This window comes from Cibotium barometz, chromosome 39 (assembly GCF_041138505.1).
Source record: "Cibotium barometz isolate CiBa-2024 chromosome 39, ASM4113850v1, whole genome shotgun sequence".
In the NCBI taxonomy this organism is placed as follows: domain Eukaryota; kingdom Viridiplantae; phylum Streptophyta; class Polypodiopsida; order Cyatheales; family Cibotiaceae; genus Cibotium; species Cibotium barometz.
In genome coordinates, this window is record NC_141084.1 from 6,841,142 (window position 1) to 6,861,514 (window position 20,373).

A 20,373-nucleotide genomic window follows, 5' to 3' on the forward strand; every position below is an offset into this window, starting at 1 on the left:
GCTACACACGAATGAGATAGTGATGCCATCGTGTTTATTGCCTATTGGGGCTACGCTTAGTCGTCGTGTGTTCATGGACGGTGAAAGAGGGCTCACGACTATGTCACTACGGGCACGCACGGGACACTCCAACTACGCGGTAATCGAGAAGGGAAGGCTTGTGTTCACCTCCCAACCATAGAGCAGAATGAGGGATCCCCCCTTCCCACCGGGCTATATGTAGCGACCTCCCTGCCCACACTAGCCCAGACGCCCGCGGTACTCCGACCAAGGCGTCTCACCCTTGAACCCCGGACTCACTCGCCACCCACTCAAAAGCATGCAGTCTCGTAGTCCGGTCGAGCCCACGTACACGCTACGTGACGGTGGAGTACGAGTACCATGCAAAAGTGTCATCCTTTGCCTCGTGGACCTCCCCACCACAAAGATGGAGTTCACCACCTTCGCGCCCCGGATGGGGTGGTGGAGTGTGATCCCTCTAGGGTTTGCAGGGTTGCCTTAAATTTCTACCACCATCTTCTTTCGATGGACCCTGCCTTCTCAAGTGCATCACAAAGTATGGCAGCACACAAGGCAGTTGTCTCATTGGCCTTGTAGAGATTAACTTCAACAGAGGAGAGATTGAGAAGCACTATAGGCCCTTCCCCGCTAGAAGTGTTAGAAAGGGGATGGGATTGCGGTCTCCCTCTTTCACCACCATTGGGATCTCATGAAGGCTGGCCAAGCAGCAACCTTCAAGAAGGAAGGTTATGGTGACAAGCTCCCTTCCTGAGTGATTATTAGGCAAAGGGACTCATTCATTTGAACCCCAAAGAGAAGGGTTTCCCGTCCTGAGGTTCACCAGTGGCGCCCTATTACCTTCCTTGACACCACCTACAAAATTCTCGCCAAAGCGATCCACCATCAACTTCAGCCGCACCTCCACAACCTTATCAATGGCACACAAACAAGCTTTACCCCAGATAGGAGCATCCTGAATAATATCTTCATCGGACAAGAGATGAATGCAGCTTGTTTCTGAAAACTGGTGAAGGAGCAGATGAAATTGAGGCCATTACATTGTTCAAAACATAGGCCAATTTGATTTCAAACAAAATTCTATAAACTTGCTTGTTACTTCAAGGGAAAAGTAACTATGAGAAGCTCCTAAAAGACACATTCATGAGGAATTTCTAACACTCAAAAATGCACCCCAAAAAAAAATGAACTTCGATACAGAGGCAAACAGTAATTGAAGCGTACTGGAATGCATCATTTACAATCTCGCTGATGAACTTTTGTGTTGCTATGGAGATCAACCTCGTGCTGTAAAATGGTAAAATAAGTAGCTGTCAGGGCTTGGTGTTAAGATCAAGCTAAGCTAACAAAAAACTTCAGTACTTCATAGTAAGAGCTCATAAACAACATTGTCTTTTAAATTCCTTCAAAAGATTTATGAGAAGAGAGATCTAAGGATGTTTCTTTTTTCGGGAAAGGAGGGACAGAAGAAGAAGAAGCCACCCGAAACACAACTCGCATTATAAGAAGTAAGAAGCCAGCTGCACAAGACGACATGAAGAAAAAGTTATCTTGTGCACCAACTGCTTTGGTGACATGTGGACATTATCCTACAGTTTAGGGGCAGTTTTAGACCAATTGTTGGGCAACATAAACATGTATAAGCCAGCCTGGCCAGGGAGCAAAGCATCGAGCAACTTTTTAGCCCATTACGAACGTGTTAAATGACTTTTCTGACACAAATTTGGGCTTGCAAAAAGGTGATCGCCTGCACTAGTTATGGGCTTATAAATAGTAGGGCCACGGATAGATCCAACGATCTGTAGTGCCATGTCACATGCAGATGCTGTACTAGGGTGCCACATGGCCATTCTACTTAGCCAGTACACTTAGCACACCATTTTTGCTAGCCATTGTGCATGTTGTACAAGGACATGTCGCTCGAAAGGTGCCATCTAGTCAAATCATGTGCAAGTCCTACATAGTCGTGTGTAACCTACTTGCAAGCTATAAAGATGTGCACAGGTTCCAGACACTTATTAGACCCATGGTCAGATGCTCGAAACACCGGTCAGGCCATTTAGGATTAATAGTGTCTACCAAGCCTTTTTTTCGTCCAAGGTCACTAGCAAGGTAAAGGGTGGCCAAGTATGCTTCATGGGAGCATGCGTAGGCTGTGGGCAGCTCTTGGGAACCCATTGGGTGCCCAATTAACTAGACAAAAAGGGAATGTTGGACCTTGCAAGTTAGGGTTAGTAGAGCAAGACACTCACAATAGAGAGTGAGAGGCACATAACTTGATGATGATTACCAAGTAGAATGAGTGGCATAAGGTACAAATGATAAGTACACCCCAAATGATAAGTGTTAGAGGGTGTTCACATGCACGGGGGAAAAAACCTCCTAAAGAGGGAAAAAGTGCCCCGGCTAGTCCTAGAGTGTTCACACACCCCTCCATTACACAAATGTCTACAAGGAAGTGCTCAAGTAGTAAAAAGGCACCCAAGTAAAAGAGAAGGGCGCAATTTATTAATATTTTGTCCTCATTTTTCCTAGTCTACCTGTTCTCTACTCACCGACTTGCTCACGAAGGCCAACAAATAGGTGCACTTCATCCCATCAATCACATCTACAAGCATCTCACTCATATGCGTGTATTGAATTCAGCCCCCATGCCACTCATTGGAGCATTACACTGGCTTCAAGAGGTACAACAGACATTTGCATTTTCAACCCACTGTGTGGTGAAGAAAAATGATGTCAAGTGCACCCCACACTTGGATGCCACGTGGCCATATCTCTACAGCACGTGCAAGTCTTAATTGGCCCTTTGTGTCCCATGTCAACTAGGGATCCATTATGAAGGGTCATGGTCAGGTGTACATGTGCCACACATGAAGTTAGTGCATGTCCCGCACGTCTGTGTAACCCTTTGGAATGATGTAGAGGTGTACCGGCATTTATTAAGCTTCCAACCGGATGCACGAGCACTAGTCTAGGACAAGAGATAGGCTTTTTAGAAGGCTCTCTCATGGACAGCCATGTAACGCTTGTCCAAGAGCCACCAAGGAGGCCATGGATATGAAGGTTAACCATATATATACCTCGATGAATCCAGGAACATGCTGTGACATGCGAGGAATTGACCGTAGTAATCACAACCTTAGGCTAGCTAAACTTCACTTAATGATGCTTAAGAGATAAGACAATTAGTGTCAATGCAATACAATGCAGCTATATTAAAATGAATGGTTACAATGAAGATCTAGAAATAGATTTATGATGCTGTCCTAGATGAAGATCCTTCTCGGGATGAGAGGGATATGATGAATGCTGATGATGACTGTTCCTTGCTCCAATGTTGAGGTCCACCCTTCGATGCCGGCTTCCCTCTATGTAGGAGGTAGGAATGATGAACTATGTGCTGAATATGCTGGCTAAACTGCTGATCTGCTTCTCCCTTGCTCCATGGATGAGAAACGCTGAGGAGAGATGAGACCATGGACTGAATGTGCTGCCTATGATGACTGTGAACTGCTGTCCCGCTGACTTCCCTTGTCTCCTAGGAAGGAAGCGCTGAAGAGAAGCTGAGATACTTGGACTGAACTGATGCGATGGCTTATATATGGGTAAGTGCTGCTGGTCGGGCAGATAAACTGCTGTCGGCCAGGTATCTGGACTCCACGACCTGCAATAAATGCTCATGGATGCTGTCGGCTGCTGTAGAGGTGCTGTTGGCTGATCATAACATCCCCGACTACATGCCATAAATGCTCTAAATGCCTTTATGTGCTGAAGATGGCTAATGTACTGATGTTGGTGCTGAAAACAGCCCCAAACATATGTTTGCATATGCTGAAAATGCCTGAATAATGCTTAAATGTCCTGATTAATGTTTATGGATGCTTGATGATGCCATGCCACTTGTACACCTGATGGGTGTGCACGTGACACATGCCCAAATTCACCTTATAAGAAAGTGCAATTTATAACCTCATGGTAGTCATCCACAAGACAATAAACCATCAACTCCATCATGCATAGTATGGACTAGATACTACGGCATCCCCACTAACATCATCAAGCTAACCATATGTTGGGTTTTATGCTGTGTATGCACCCAGAGGAGTGCTAGTGATCATCAGTAGGTTACTGGGGCACTTTTTACTTCAGTTAGTGGAGGTTTTTTCCCCCAGTTTAGTTCAGTTTCACTTATATGCAGTTTATAAGTGTTTTGGTCCACCCGGCACATTTATGGCCGGACATGTGAACACTTATCCTTTAGGGGTCACTATCATGTGGCTTGTACTTCACTTTTTCAATCATTGAGATCTACAGCAGTCGTGTTCACTCCTTCTCCTTGGTTTCCACGCCTGTTTGCTTTCTGTAAACCCTAACCCTAACCCTGTTTGGTCTTCAATTGGTATCAGAGCCATTGAAGCTTTGCCTTTGCCCATTGCTGTACACATTTATCTTTATCAACTGCCCGTACATCTGACCCGTACATCATACGTACACTGCCTGCGCTCAGCACTACCCGTACATCATACGTACACTGCCTGCGCCGACTTCAGCAGAGCATTGAAGCTCTGTGTTGCTGCTGCCCGTACAACGTGTACCTGAGCGCCACCTGTAGCGCCCGTGTACCTGAGCGCCACCTGTAGCACGCCGCCTACAACCTCAGCGTACTTGTACCAGCCACCAACAGCGCCGACAGTCAACTGTGCAGCCATACGCTTGTAAGTGCCGTCTGTCACCTGCCTGCGCCAACTGTACAAGACAGCGCAGTACTGTACTGCACTTGTCAGCGCCTGTACCTACTGTGCCTAGTCACCTTCAATACAGTACCTTGTGTGTACCTGTTCGCACTGTTCAATAAAGTGCTCCGTACAGTACCAGCTGAGTACATCGCCGCCTGCAGCTGTGCGACGCCTTCAGTACTGTGGTCGCCTCAGTATCCGTACAGTACTTGCTTGCTTACAGAGGACTGCTTTCGTACATTATCTGCACAGTACAACAGTCTACGAGTACAACAATCAACTCATATCTCAGCTGGTAAGCATTACAGGTTTTGAATTTTGGGCATTCTTATTTTTCTCTGTGAAAAATACACAGGCACAACAAGCAGTTTTTCTATCAAGGAAAATATACAGGCACAACAGGCAGATTTTCTAGCAAGAAAATATACAGATTTTTGCACAGTTTGGGTGCAGTAAATTTGGGCATTTTTGGGGCATTTTGGCATTGTGTACGCCATTTGCTGCTCTACTCAGTCATTGGTGCATTGAGCTGCACATTCAGAGGATTGAGAGTGCAGGCAGATTTGGGTGAACTGTATTCAGTGGAGTACAGTTGTTATCAGGGTTTTTGCTATTGGGTTTTTTGGTAAACAGGTACAACATTGTGCGTAAAGCATAATGGCAAATCAACAGCAAAGTGATGTATTCACATATTTGTCTAAGCAAGACAAATTGGATGGCACGAACTACTCCTTGTGGAGTTTTATGCTGAAAAATGTGCTTGTGGCAAAAGGTCTTTGGGATTTTGTTAGTGGTGATGAACCACGTCCAGGTCCATTGGCTCCAGAGACTCCTCCTCAAGGGGGTGCTCGTGGACGAGGACAACAGGTACAGGCTCCAGGACAGCCATTGCCTGTTCAGAGAACAAATGCTCAAAAGACATGGGATGCCAGGGATGCACAAGCTTTGTCACTCATTGCATTGTCAGTTCAGAGGTCCATTATACCTCATATTCGTTCAGCTGGCACTTCACAGAATGCATGGGTGACTTTGGAGCAGATGTATGCTGCTCGTAATGAGGCTAGGATCTCATTTTTGAAAAGAGAGCTGGAAAATCAGAAAATGAATGAAGGAGATGATATGTCTAGCCACTTAAACAAGCTGCAGGATTTGAGAGAGCAACTCATCAATGTGGATGAGATTATTCCTGAGACACAGCTTGTGTCCACCATCTTGCACTCTTTGCCAAGATCTTACTTGGCTTTCCATACCTCTTTGAACCTCAGCATGAGGAATGCTGTTGAACCCCTCAAGTATCAGGAACTTGTTGCTCTCTTACTACAAGAGGAGCAAATGAGGAAGAATATGAATATGAACACAAATGCTGAACAAGCATTTACTACAGGTCAAAAGGGGAAAGGGAAATCTCAGCCAAAGAGTGCAAATCAAAATTCAGGTGATGGTGGTTCTTCACAGGATACCAAGAAAGGTGATGGACAGCCCAAGAAGAAGGGCAAATGTCATTACTGTAAGAAGCCAGGTCACTACATCACGGAATGTAGGAAGAGGATTGCCAAAGAGAAGGCAAAGGAAGCTGGGATGTCTGTTAATGATGCTCCTAAAGCTCCTCCAGAGACTGCTTCTTTTGTTGAGGATAGGGATTACTGTTTTTTTACATGCAGCTATGATGCCTCTTGGTCTTCACAGGCACTCAGTTTGACAGAGCATGCATGTACTTGGTATTTTGATAGTGGTGCCTCAAAGCATATCACATCTCGCAGGGATTTGTTTGGTCATGTTGGCCCTGCCCCTGTTGGCAAAACTGTTCAGTGTGCCAACAATGCTTCATATCCAGTGTGTGGCATTGGGGAGATTCAGCTTACAGCCATTGATGGCTCCATTCTCCGCCTTACAGATGCCTTATATGTACCAGGGATAAAGAAGAATTTGTTGTCCATTTCTTCTTTAGCACATTGTGGAATGCAAGTCCACTTTGATGATGATAAATGCATGGTCAGAGACAAAGCAAATGCCTTGACCTTGATGCTTACTGGTACATTATGTCATGGACTTTATGAGTTGGATGCATTTCAGCCAGTGGATCAGTCTGCTTATCATGCATTCACTCTTACTCCAGCTATGGTTGATACGGAGTTATGGCATGCTCAAATGGGGCATGTAAATTTTGGTAGTCTTATGCTTATGCAGCGACATAATATGTTTACAGATCTACCTCTCATGGAGAAGCCTCCAGATCACATTTGTGAAGGATGTATTTTGGGAAAAATGCACAGGTTTTCCTTCCCACGTGATCAGGCTCTAAGAGCAACTGCAAAGTTGCAACTTATACACAGTGATCTTTGTGGTCCCATGCAGACAAAGTCATTAGGTGGTTGCTTTTATTTTGCAACATTTATTGATGACTTCTCTCGTATATGCTGGGTCTATACTTTGACACAGAAATCACAGGTATATGATGCATTTTTGGCCTTTGTAGCACTTGCTGAGACAGAGTCAGGATGCAAGGTGAAGACTCTCCGTTCTGACCGAGGGGGGGAATATATGTCACATGTGCTGAATTCCTTTCTTGGGAGTAAAGGTATAAAACATCAGTATACTACTCCTTACACTCCACAGCAGAATGGGGTTGCAGAAAGGAAAAATCGGTCACTCATGGAGATGGCCAGATGTATGCCAAAGGCAAAAAGACTACCACATATCTTTTGGGTGGAAGCAGTAATGTGTACTTGTCATATTTTGAATCGATGTCCCACAAAGGCATTGGTTTCTATTACTCCTTTTGAGGCTTGGCATGGCCGCAAGCCTTCTGTATCGCATTTTCGTATCTTTGGGTGTCTTGCATATGCACACATACCCAAAGAGTTGAGGAGGAAGCTTGATGATAAAGCCACAAAATGCATTTTTGTTGGGTATAGCCGTGAGAGCAAGGGCTACAGGTTATATGACCCACTATCCAGGAAGATATTCATCAGTCGGGATGTGATTTTTGATGAAAAATCAGAATTATCCATGGCTGGTTATGAGGCAAATCAGGCTGAAAATGATGTGTTTGAAGGTCTACTACCCATGGAGTTTCATTCCACAGTTGGTGATCCAACTTATGAGGGTACTGGACAGCCAGCAAATGATGTAGGTGGTGCAGAAATTCAGCAGCCAAATCAGCCAGAAGCTGAACCAAATATGGGACAGCAGGCACCACAGGTTAGACATATACCTAGATGGTATTTGAGGACATTACAGGACAGCCATTTAGAAGGTCCTCTTGCTGGTCGTACTCGTAGGGAGACAAGGACCAATGAGCATGCACACATCATGGATTTGAATCTGGTTATGGCAGCCAGTTTACAGGATGATGATGAGCCTGATTCATTTGTGGATGCACGAGATAATGTGCATTGGAACAAAGCCATGCAGGATGAGATTGATTCTATTAAAAAGAATCAAACATGGGATTTGGTTGATCTGCCCAAAGGCAAGAAAGCCATTGGTACTAAATGGGTCTACAAGTTGAAAAGACATGCAGATGGATCCATTGACAGGTACAAAGCCCGTCTAGTTGCAAAGGGCTATGCACAGAAGAAGGGCATTGATTATGAGGAGACATTTGCTCCTACATCCCGTATGTCGACACTTAGGTGTGTCATTGCATTGGCTGCACATCGTGGTTGGGTTGTTCATCAGTTGGACATAAAGACTGCATTCCTACATGGGGACCTCGAGGAGGAAGTTTATGTATTTCAGCCCATGGGATTTGCAGAACATGGTCATGAGGGGAAAGTATGCAGGCTGAAAAAGGCCTTGTATGGTTTGAAACAAGCTCCACGAGCTTGGTATGCAAAAATAGATGCTTTTCTACTCACTCAGGGATTTGTGAACAGTCCATCAGAGACCACTTTGTATGTGAAGAAAGAAGAGACAGATCTGCTGGTCATCAGTCTTTATGTGGATGATCTCTTGCTCATGGGATCAAATGATGACAAAATTGCAGCATTTAAGGAGATACTGCAACAGACATTTGACATGTCTGACTTGGGCCTTGTACATTACTATTTGGGCATACAGTTTGTGCAGGATAACAGAGGCATTGGGTTGTTGCAATCACGTTATGTTGCTAAACTTCTGGAGAAGTTTAAATTTCAGGATTGCAAGCCTATTAGTACTCCTATGGAGCCTGGGATGAAACTGTCACTACAAGATGACAGTGTTTCCTTTGATGCCACTACATATGCTCAGGCTGTTGGGTGCCTCATTTACTTGTGTAATACAAGGCCAGATATTCAGTATGCAGTCTCTCAGTTGAGCAGATTTATGCACAGCCCACGGTTGTCACATTGGCAAGCTGTGAAGCGTGTATTCCGTTATTTGCAGGGTACCTTGTCTCTTGGGTTGCTTTATCCCGAGGGGGGTGACATGCAGTTACATGCTTACAGTGATTCAGATTGGGCTGGTGATTTTGATACCAGACATTCCACTAGTGGGAATTGTTTCTTCCTTGGCGCTTCATGCATTTCTTGGCTAAGCAAGAAACAGACCACAGTGGCCACTTCATCTTGTGAGGCAGAGTGCAGAGCAGCCTACACTACTACTGTTGAGTGTGTTTGGCTGCGTCGTCTTATGACTGATATGGATATTTCAGTGGAGGAGCCTACACCTATCTATACTGATAGTCAGAGTGCCATTGCTGTGGCCAGGAATCCTGTGTTTCATGCTCGCACGAAACACATTGAGATTCACTATCATTTTGTTCGGGAGAGACTCCAGGCAGGAGATATCAGTCTGATCTACTGTCCTACAGATCAGAATGTGGCAGACATCTTCACCAAGGCATTACCACGTCCGAAATTTGAAGCATTCCGCAATGCTTTGAATTTGTTTCCTTTTGGTGGATGATGTACAGTGATCACATATCACTCCAGGGGGGTTTGTTGGGTTTTATGCTGTGTATGCACCTAGAGGAGTGCTAGTGATCATCAGTAGGTTACTGGGGCACTTTTTACTTCAGTTAGTGGAGGTTTTTTCCCCCAGTTTAGTTCAGTTTCACTTATATGCAGTTTATAAGTGTTTTGGTCCACCCGGCACATTTATGGCCGGACATGTGAACACTTATCCTTTAGGGGTCACTATCATGTGGCTTGTACTTCACTTTTTCAATCATTGAGATCTACAGCAGTCGTGTTCACTCCTTCTCCTTGGTTTCCACGCCTGTTTGCTTTCTGTAAACCCTAACCCTAACCCTGTTTGGTCTTCACCATAGGCCAAATAGGCCAAGCCTAGGCCTTAAGAAGCCAGCCCTAGGAAGCCCATGGAACCCTATCAGCCAGCCTAGAGCCTTGTCGGCCAGCAGCAAGGGCTGCCCAACAGCACACGTGTGAAGCGACGACAAGGAAAAGCATTTTCCCCTAGTCGTGAGCAGGCCAACAGCATCATAGAAAACCGGCCACAGCAGAGGAGGTGCCTATATAAGCGATTTTCAGTCGTTGGCATCATTGATCTCATATTCTCTGCAAGAGCTGAAGTCCAAGGGTTGAGACAGCCAAGAAGGTGCTAAAGGCAAGTAAAGGCTGCCCTGTACTCAACCTCACAAGTAGATGTGGCAATAGTGGGTTGCTTTTTGCTCAACCACAAAAAGAAACAATTCCCAATGGTGGATTGTCGTGTGTCATAAACACCAACCTAGTTTGAATCACTATAAGCATGTAACTGCAAGCTCCCTCCCCTAGGATATACCAAAGCAAAATCCAGGGTGCCCTAAAGATAGCGGAAGATCCCCTTCACTGCTTGCCAGTGCTTTGTACCTGGGCTGTGCTACACTAGGAGCCTACTGCTTGGTTGTACACTCATATCAAAAGACTCTCCAACATCATACATGGTTCCATTGGAGTAGAGATGGGCTTACAATCCCGAAACCCAAACTTGTACAACAGCTTTTGAATGTAGTTTGACTGATGTACATGTATCCCAACATCTAATGACTGACCGTTTCGACGGCCTCGGTACCAACTCCCATGTGTTGTTCTTCTCAATGGCATCAAGTTCCACCTGCATGGCTTTCCTCCAAGTATCCTGTGAAAGGGCTTCCTTAACGGAAGTGGGCTCCTTGTCCCGCATAATACGAGACATCAAAGCATAGTTTACCTGAAGAAGCTCCACTGTATTGCTTTTGTCGCGGACTCTGTGCGATCTTCGAGGGCCGTCCTCTGTGGTCCACTCGGAGGGTAGCTCCGTGACACATAACTCCCGAAGGGTGTCCATCAACCACCTCGGTACTCGAACAGATCGTGGAGCCTCCTGCCGTTGCAGGGGCTCTACTCCAGCTGCGGGCTCAACCTCCTGTACTGACTGAGGTTGATCAACTGGAACAATGGTCTGGGAATCATCATCAGACTCCTCTGGATCTCCAAGAAGTGGCGGCTCCTCAACAGTGGATACTGGAACATGCTCATCAAAGACCACATCCCGGCTGACAACAATCTCATTCCTGTCTGGATCATACAATCTGTATCCCTTGGAAAGAGAATTATACCCCACAAATATAAGCTTGCGGGATTTGGAGTCAAGCTTCCCCCTCTGCTTCTTCGGAATATGTACATACGCATCACTCCCAAAAACACGAAAGTGGGAGACATCAGGTTTCCTGCCAAAGTATGCCTCAAACGGAGTCATATTAGGTACTGAAGTCGTTGGAGACCGGTTGAGGGTATGGACAGCCGTTGCCATAGCCTCCCCCCCAAAGTGGACGAGGAAGATCACGATGCTCCAGCATGGTCCTCGCCATCTCCACCACAGTCCTGTTTTTGCGTTCTACAACTCCATTCTCTGAAGGCGATCCTATATTGGCTAGTTCCCTCTTGATGCCATGGTGTGCACAAAATCTGAGAAATGCATTCGAGGAGAATTCACCCCCTTTGTCAGCCCTAAGAGTCTTTACCTGCAATCCAGACTCTTTTTCCACCATCACGTGCCAATCCTTGAACCATGCAAAAGCTTGGTCCTTCTGTGAAAGAAAGTAGACCCACGTGAATCTGGTACAGTCATCAACAAGCAGCATGAAATAGAGAGATCCTCCCAATGATGGTGTCTGCTGAGGTCCACACAAGTCAGTGTGAATCAACTCCAATGGTTTTGAAGCCCACCTGGAAGCCTGCTTCGGAAAGGATTCCCTGTGCTGCTTACCACGTATGCAAGAACTGCAACGTCCTTGCCTCCTGCCAACATCTGGCAAGCCAACCACCATCTGGTCCTGTAAAGCTCGCCGCACTGCATCCACATTTAAGTGGCCATAACAAAAGTGCCACAGATCTCCGACTTGAGAACCTGTCAATGAGGAGAGTGCAGAGAGCTTGTAGATACCATTCTCCACACCGCCTTCCCAAACAACCTGGCCAGTCTCACAGTCCCGTAGAGCAACTGAATGCTCCTCAAATTCCACCCGAAAGCCAGTCTTGCATACTTCATGCACTGACAGAAGATGAAAACCAAGAGCAGGGACGTAAAGAACACGGGAGGCATGCTTGCCTCCCTTGCCGTCGGGAATAATCTCCATCCGGCCCTCACTGTGTATCAGAATGGTGGAGTTGTCGCCAATGAAAATGCGACCTAACTACCGTTTCAGATCCAAAAAGAAGTCTCGGGACGGAGTCATGTGCTTGGAAGCACCACTGTCAAGAATCCATTCCCGGGTATCCTCTGCGGTGAAGCCAACTGCCTCCTCGCTCGAAGACGATGAAGCATCTCAGTCCATCATCTCTAAGTGCACAAATGCAGGAGTCTTTGCAGCTGAGGCTAAAGAATCAGCACTCTTCCCAGTCCGCTTAGGACACCTCCTCCAATAGTGGCCTTTCTCGCCACAATCATTGCAGGACCTCTCGTCCTTCAGATTCTCTCGTTCTGTGTCAGGCTTCTTCTCAGAAGACTTCTCCAGTGAAGCCTTCCCTTTGCCCTTGTTGTTATTCCGGCCTTTCGGCCGTTGGCCAGTTAAGGCCTCCGAACCTCCGCTGTGAGGAGGATTCGTGAATCGTTCCTCCTGGTCCAAGACCATGGGCACAAGCTCCTCCCAGGTAATGGTGCTGAGCCTACCACTAGTAATCAAAGAGGAGTAGAAAGCGGAATACTGAGCAAGCAAGTGGGACAGCAAAGTAATGGCCATGTCTTCTGATGATATCTCCTTCCCAGCCTGGAGGACTTCCTATTGAAGGGCCTGCAACTTATTAATGTGCTCCCGCATCGTCGACGACTTTGCAGGGTTCATAACCCACATCTGTATCCTCTTCATGGGCGATACCCTGTTATAAAGAGAAGCCAAGTGCTGCCATATGCCTCTGGCCAACGTCATATGCTTTACTTGATTGATTACTTGCAGTGTGCAGTTGAGGAAGATAAATGAACGGACCGTGGCGTTGACACGATCCCACATCTGTGCCTGTGCCTCGCGGTCCTTCCTCGTTGACAGTAACTCCCCTTCCTTTGCTTCCGACCGTGGCCCGATAACGATGAAATCAGCAAGGTCATATGACTCCAGCACAGACTCCATCATAACCTTCCAGATGCCGTAATTGTCCCGTCCAACTGACGATCCACTGGGAGCGTGGGGAGTGTTGGGATCTTCACATGCTTCTCAGCCATCTCTAACAAATCTACCATCGCGGGGATGTAACTGAAAAAGGGTGGATGGGTGGGGAAAAAAAACTTTAAACCTGCAAGTGGCTGTCCAGCAACTCAGCCCGCCTTCCCCTTGCTTCTTCTCTTCTCGAACAGTCCCTAACAATCCACCAATCAGCAACGCAACAATCCCCCTCTTGCTCAGAAAACTCCCAAGATCTTTCAAGAGCCTAGGGCTCTGATACCATGTCAAAATACGCAGTGGAGATGATAACCAAATTTGAGACCACAAGAGCAAGTAGAGTGCAGAAAATAGACAGTACAAGAGAAGGAGAGAGATAGACGTGTAACTCTTCTCTATACACAATGGTGTGGGGGCCATGGGGCCATTTTATATGGCCCCATACATGCAGTCGGCCTGTTGAAAAGGCAGCCGACTGGGCCTACATGTCCACAACCAGCCCCATCCACATCAGTCGGCCAGCTGCGCACAGTCGGCCAGCATGCAGGAGAGGTCGGGGACTAGAAGGGGCAGTCGGCCAGCATCCAGAACCTCTGACCAGCAATCAACCAGTATTTGGATCAGCCAGGGTGCAGAAAACTGCCTCCCACACCTGGTAAAAATAGGGAAAAATGGGAAAAAAATACGGGGAGTGAGGAAAAATGAGAAAACACCTACAAAGTGCGGGCACACCCACAACAGAGGCCCTGGTGTCTGATAAAGACAGGAGATGACTTCTCACAGGATGGACCTCGAAGATTGCATAGAGTTTGTGATAAAAGTCAATCAAAGGAGCTGTGACAAGTGAACTATGCATTGATGTCTCGTATCATTCGGGACAAAGAGCCTACTCAATTAAGGAAGCTCTTTCCCAGGAGACTTGGAGGAAATCCATGCAAGTGGAACTTGAAGCCATAGAGAAGAATAAAACTTGAGAGTTGGTTCCGAGGCTGTCAAAACGGTTAGTCATTGGTGTCAAGTGGGTCTGTATACGTCCGATGGGTCGGTGGACAAGCACAAGGCCAGACTTGTGGCTAAGGGCTATGCTCAGCGGCTTGGCATCGACTATGAGGACACTTTTGCACTAACAGCTAGGATGACCACAATTCGGACAGTTCTTTTCCTTGCCTCTTCTCAGCAGTGGCCGGTGTATCCAATGGCCGGTGTATCAGATGGATGTAAAATCCGCGTTCTTGAATGGTGACTTGCAGGAGGAAGTGTATGTTGAGCAGCCTCCAGGCTTTGAGGTTCGGGATCAAAGGATATGGTTTACAGGTGACGGAAGGCCTTGTATGGTCTTAAACAGGCTCCCAGGGCTTGGAATTAAAAGATTGATCCTTTCTTTCTTAGAAAGGGTTTTCAAAGATCAGTTTGCAGATCCGAACTTGTATCTCTTTTGAGAACGCGGCATGGTCACCTTGATTATCCTCTCTGTGGGTCATGTGGAGCGCACATAGCTGTAACGAAGGCTGCCTTGTCAAAGGAGTTTGAGATGACGGATTTAGGCTTACCCCATTTCTTTTTGGGATTGGAGATTTAGCAAACCCAGAGGGGGTTCTTTGTTTCTCAGCAACGGTATGTTCATGAGTTGCTGGAGGCCTTTGGGATAGAGAATTGCAAGCCTATTTCATCTCCGATGGACCCAAATACCAAACTTACAGTACATGATTCTTGTGAGCAAGTTGATGCCTCCTTGTATCAGAAGCTTGTTGGTTCATTGATTTAGTTGCTAAACACCAGATTGGACTTGAGTTTTCCAATGGGGTTGTTGAGCTCATTTATGTAAACACCTTTGAAGACTCATTGGGACACAGGATTGTGGATCTTGCGGTATCTACAAGGTATGCAGGATCTTGGACTCTTCCATGACACTGGAGGGGAAACGTAGAACCAAGTTAGTCTCCAAGGTTGGAGTGACTCTGATTGGGAAGGAGATCCAAACACGAGGAGATCTACATCAAGCTACGGATTTACCCTTGGTTCAGGAGCTATTTCTTGGAGCAGCAAGAGGCAACCAACTATTGCCTTGTCTTCTACTGAGGCAACTCCTTGTGGTGCTGGTTGCGAGGTGGTGTGGTTGCGGAGGTTGCTTGGCAAGATTGGGTTCCCACAGAAGGAACCCATGGTCATCTAGTGCGATAACCATAGTTGTATAGCTATTGCTCCGAACCCGGTCTTCCATGCCCAAACCAAGCACATAGAGATACAATATCAATTTGTTCGTGAGAAGATTTTAGCCTCTACCTCAGCAGATGCTCCGTCAACACTCCAGCTCATTGGGGTTGGTTCCACATCCAAGAGCTGAGAGGGGGTGTTAGCAATCATCTCATGTCTGTACCATATTACTCAGTAGGGAGTGAGGGCCTCTGTTGTGGGTGTGCCCACCTAGTTAGGAGCTTTCTCCATTTTTCCTCATTGTCCATATTTTTCCATGTATTTCTGGTCGTGGGGGACTGTTTTCTTGTGGCCGACCAGCAGCCCAAGGTGGTATAAATACCACCCTTGTCTCCCACACCATGTTGTACCGGATCCTCTGTATATAGTAGAGAGTTTACACAGCTTCTGTCTCTCCTACAGTTCTGCGTTTTCTTTCTCACAGCAGTTTGTCTCATTTCCACTGTGCATTCCAACATATGTTGGCTTCAAGTTATTTGAGGATGTGGGCATATACAAAAAATTGATCGGGAGTTTTCTGCTTGCCCTAAAGTAGACGTGAGTATCTGGTGGTTATGTATGAAAACACAATCTTTGTTCAATCTTAAATGAGGATTGGACAACGAAGATCTTGTGGTTGGAATATGTACTAGAAGTACATGGCGGCACTAGGACTTGTTTGTGTTTGTTTGTGCATTAAGTGGACTAGTGTTTGCCAACAACTAATGGAAGATGTCATTTGGTATGAGAGTTAAATTGTGTTCTGTTAAGTTGTGTTCTGGGTCTGTGCTAGGGTTGCTACGGTACAACTTGTTGTACTTTTAAGACTCAATGTCCTATTGGGATTCAGCTCTTGGATGAGAGTTGGATTGATAGTAAGCAATTGAATCTTTGTAGTAGAGTCTACAAGAGGAGTCTTACTCTGGCCTAGGTAAGAGACAGTGGACTTAAGTAGATGCTATGGACGGATTTCAGGATCCAGAGATTCACTTACATAGGCTTGTCTCCTTATGCATTCACGAGGACGTGGATTGAACAGAAGGAGGGAAGTATGTTACGTCCCAGTACGCCTAGGGTTCGGGCTATGGACATGGACGTGGACTAACCCAGGCTAATGTTAGGGCTTAGCTGGCATGTGGGGACCTGGAGGGTCCACATGTGGACCAAGGCCGCTAGTAGGATGAGGTCTAGATTGGCTAAGAGCTTATAATAAATAATATAGGGCAAATAATGGCTAATATCTTACAAAGAAAGCAAGAAAGCTTATAAATAAAGCAAGGGCCAATAATAGCTAGGCTATTGCTGTATAAGTGACCTTGGGGGCACTTATGAGTTATTGAGGTATCCATGCGGTTGACAAGAGGGCTACCGGTGGCATGTAAGACCTCATGGCCATGGAGCTCCAAGGTGGGTGGTTTGGCCTAGTAGTACAAGATGCTTAGGTTGGGGCCATCAATACCAAGCAGGCTCGCGGCAATTAGACCTCAGGATCGAGGGTGAGTCGGGGGGACTCTACGGTAGTGTGGTGAGTCACTAGCCACAAGCTACCGCGGTCATGCAGTGTGTACAATGTCAAGTCTATGAAACCTCATTAGGGCTTTGGTCCAAGCCAGATGATACTTGGACGTGGTCTGGAGATCTTATATTTATAACCTTAACTAACCCAATTTTAGGGGTTCGTACCCGCACACTTTTGGTCACTTGGAATTTTAAGGCCCTTTTTGACTTTAATTAAACCTTATCTAAGGGGTTCACAACCACAGCCCATCCCACCACTTTGGGTCCCTTGGACGGGCTGTTTTCAGCACCCTAGAGTTGTTGTTCCAGGGCCATCAAACCTACTCCAATCCTGCATTTATTGGCAATGGGCTTAGTCAGGGTCCCTAGGACACATAACTCGATTTCTTGTAGTAACAATCACAAATTTATGAAGAGAGGAGGTGCATGGTTATTGCCTTACATGTGGATGATCTGATTATAATGAGCAGCAAGATCTCACCCCCTTCTTGAAACAAGAGTTTGAAAAATGATAGACTAAGGGTTGATGGGACTAAGGTTTGCACCAACATATCTTTCACTCTCAGCAGAGATGTGCAAGAAAGGTAATAAAATCGTTTGGGAATAACCAAAAGCAGGCCAGCTGCAACCCTGATGGAAATAGATCATGAGCTTAAGTGGAGGAATAGGTTACTTGTGGACAAAAGAATGTACAAGCAGCTAAAGGAAATTTCCATCTCTCTCAAATACTCGACCAGATGTCAATTTCTTAAGCCCCTAGAGAGCCATTGGAAGGCAGGACTACAGGGGTTAGCTCCAACAAAAAAGACCTGTGTTGACAACTTGACTCTTAAGTGCCAATGGATTTGACAAGGCAACTGCAAGGCTTCCCTATAACCACCGAATAATCCTAAAGCAATGTCTCCTCAAGTCATATTGCCTCATTTAGGCCTCTGTGCATCAACTCTGTCAAGTATTGTCTATCTTGCTGTTAAAAGATGTGCAACACTATCAGCTGTAAGACCAAAACATCCTCTTTGTCCACAAAACCTGGTTGCTCCACCCACTGCACAACCGCGAAGAATGACTGTGTTTCAGGGCGGACCCACCAGGACAAACACGAATGCCACCCTGGCCTGACGTCCCGTAGGTCCAAGGTTTGAATCCTAACATCTTAAATTAATATCTCGAGAAAAGAGTGCCCTAGACTTTTATTAAGCCTATAATTGCATGCCTATAAAGGTAGCTAGTGAATTCAGGATGAGCTCTTTTAAAGACTTGAAAGGACAGGTTGCAAGTATGGGGTGAAAACTCAGTAATCCACAATCAAGTGCATGATAAAAGCGCACGTCGTATACATATACAAGGCCCCCACACACATACGTAGATGCACGCATCAATAAATAAATCAAAGCACAGATATACATGAACATATCAACAAACGAAAGGGGCTCACTCTCGGAAATACATACATACATCCAAAAAGACAAACAGACGTGGATGCACATACATTTATACATAGCAAATGCATATGCATACACACAAATACATGCATACATGAAAGCATACACACACATACATAATGATACCAGCAGAGGAAGGGGCTCACACTCTCAGATCCGGACACTGGAATCCGCTTCTGTTGAGATAGTATTCGGCCAATTCATCAGGAATCTGGGAAAGCAAGGGTCCACGTCTGAGCTATATTTTCATGCACAAAATGTTGTACTCAATGAGAGAAGATTAAACTTACAACAGGGAGGTACTCCACAACAGAAGACAGGAAGTCGATAAGCAGCGCATCCTCATCCCGCCTGCTGGCCTCCATAGCACTACATGCATTTGAATGCTGAAATACTCAGTTTTATATCATAGTCTTAGATTAACTGGAAAAACTCAGTTTTATATCGTAGTCTTAGATTAACTCATCAATTGTTTAAATTTTCCTAATTTCTCTTACTATTCATAAAGACACAAGAATGAGAAAATATTTATTTACATATATGTACATATATGCATATAATTTTTAAATACAGTTTTTATATTTTTAATACTTATATTTAAATATAAATGTATCTTTCTCTATATTAAAGAGGAAAGATTTTCACGCAAGGAGAAATATGCCACATGGGTGACGGGTATAGACCTACTGATGCTGTGAGAGTGTTCTGATGATTCCTGCCTTCAAACACATGCAAAAGCTTTTACTGCTTGACCAATGACTATTGAAGAGGGTAGGCTACATGATTGACTGATTAATCAGGGAGGGGGTCCTTTGGGTCTCCTATGATGGTGGGCCTGTCAACCAACCCACAACCCTGCTCTCTGCTGCCTTACCAACATCCATCCTGCCCATGACCTGCCTGGCTGCTTGAGTGCCTTGCTTGGCTATATGTCTGGCTTACGCTACTGTACCTACCTGTAGAGGTGGTAGCGAGCCTTAACCATGGCGTAGCCAACATGATAGAGGCTAGTTTGCAACAATAGAGCTTGCTCAAATGAAGAAAAAGGGCTCCAATTTATAGATTTGGGGATCTCATGAGCTAGAATGGCAAGTAAAAGCTCTAATGACAAGTGTAGAGCCGAGGTGACAATTGTGAGGCCACTTACTCCACTATCGCGCCACATGTCCCAATTTAAGAGATTGACTTCTTTGACCCGTCAAAGCTTGCTAGCGCCCTAAATCTACCCTAAGATTGCTGCCTAATGTGGGATTAGCTATAGGATTAGCCATGTCCTCGTGTGTGCACATGACATTCCCTCCTGCTCGACTTGATGATGGGTAACCTGCCATCTTTCCTCCTTGGACTACTGAATCTATACTTTGACTACTTGACATATGTCTTTGATTGTGGCCTTTGGCCTTCGAAAATGGCTTGAATTCTGATCAAAAGCATGCTTATCGACCTGCCCCCATCTGCGGATCGGATGACTACGACTGGGGCTTGCCTATCTATATATAGGCCCATATAATTCTTCCTACTATTCCCAATAGAGGACAAACATGAATATCATCTAAATATCACTTAATGCTGCCGACTTTATCTATATCATGCTCATGACTTGGCCGACTAGTGGGCTGACTTCTTTAGCTGTCAGAGCCTACCAGTGCCCTAAATCTACCAAAAGATTGCTTCCTAATCAAGGATTGGCTATAGGATTAGCCATGTTGTAACTATTTGGCCCTCCCAGCTCTATTTCACATGATGAAATCCATGCCCAGATACGAGACAAGTGAAGAAGACATGGGGACAGGGTCCATAAGGTTTGATTAAGAAAAAGCACCATTCTTGGTCAAAAAGTAGGAAAAAGCAAAAAGTCAAACAGGGTTGACCGTTGGAAAGAGGAGACTGAGCCGGACCAAAA

The 20,373-nt window shown here is 45.6% G+C and overlaps 1 protein-coding gene across 3 annotated transcripts in view; it reads right to left on the bottom strand.

The window, feature by feature from the left end:
* The window catches only part of LOC147615661 (transcription initiation factor TFIID subunit 10-like), a 59,321-nt gene extending 40,415 nt beyond the window's left edge, over positions 1–18,906 (bottom strand). The window contains exons 1-3 of one of the 3 annotated variants that reach the window (XM_086778206.1): positions 18,761–18,906; positions 18,617–18,681; positions 1,243–1,305 (exon numbers count right to left, since the gene is read on the bottom strand). In XM_086778206.1, the coding sequence (XP_086634332.1) occupies positions 1,243–1,305; positions 18,617–18,681; positions 18,761–18,835 (203 nt within the window). In that variant the 5' untranslated portion in view covers positions 18,836–18,906. The remainder of the gene's footprint in view (positions 1–1,242; positions 1,306–18,616; positions 18,682–18,760) is intronic. The other 2 variants (XM_086778204.1, XM_086778207.1) reach the window with 2 other exon arrangements.
* Positions 18,907–20,373: the final 1,467 nt, after the last annotated feature.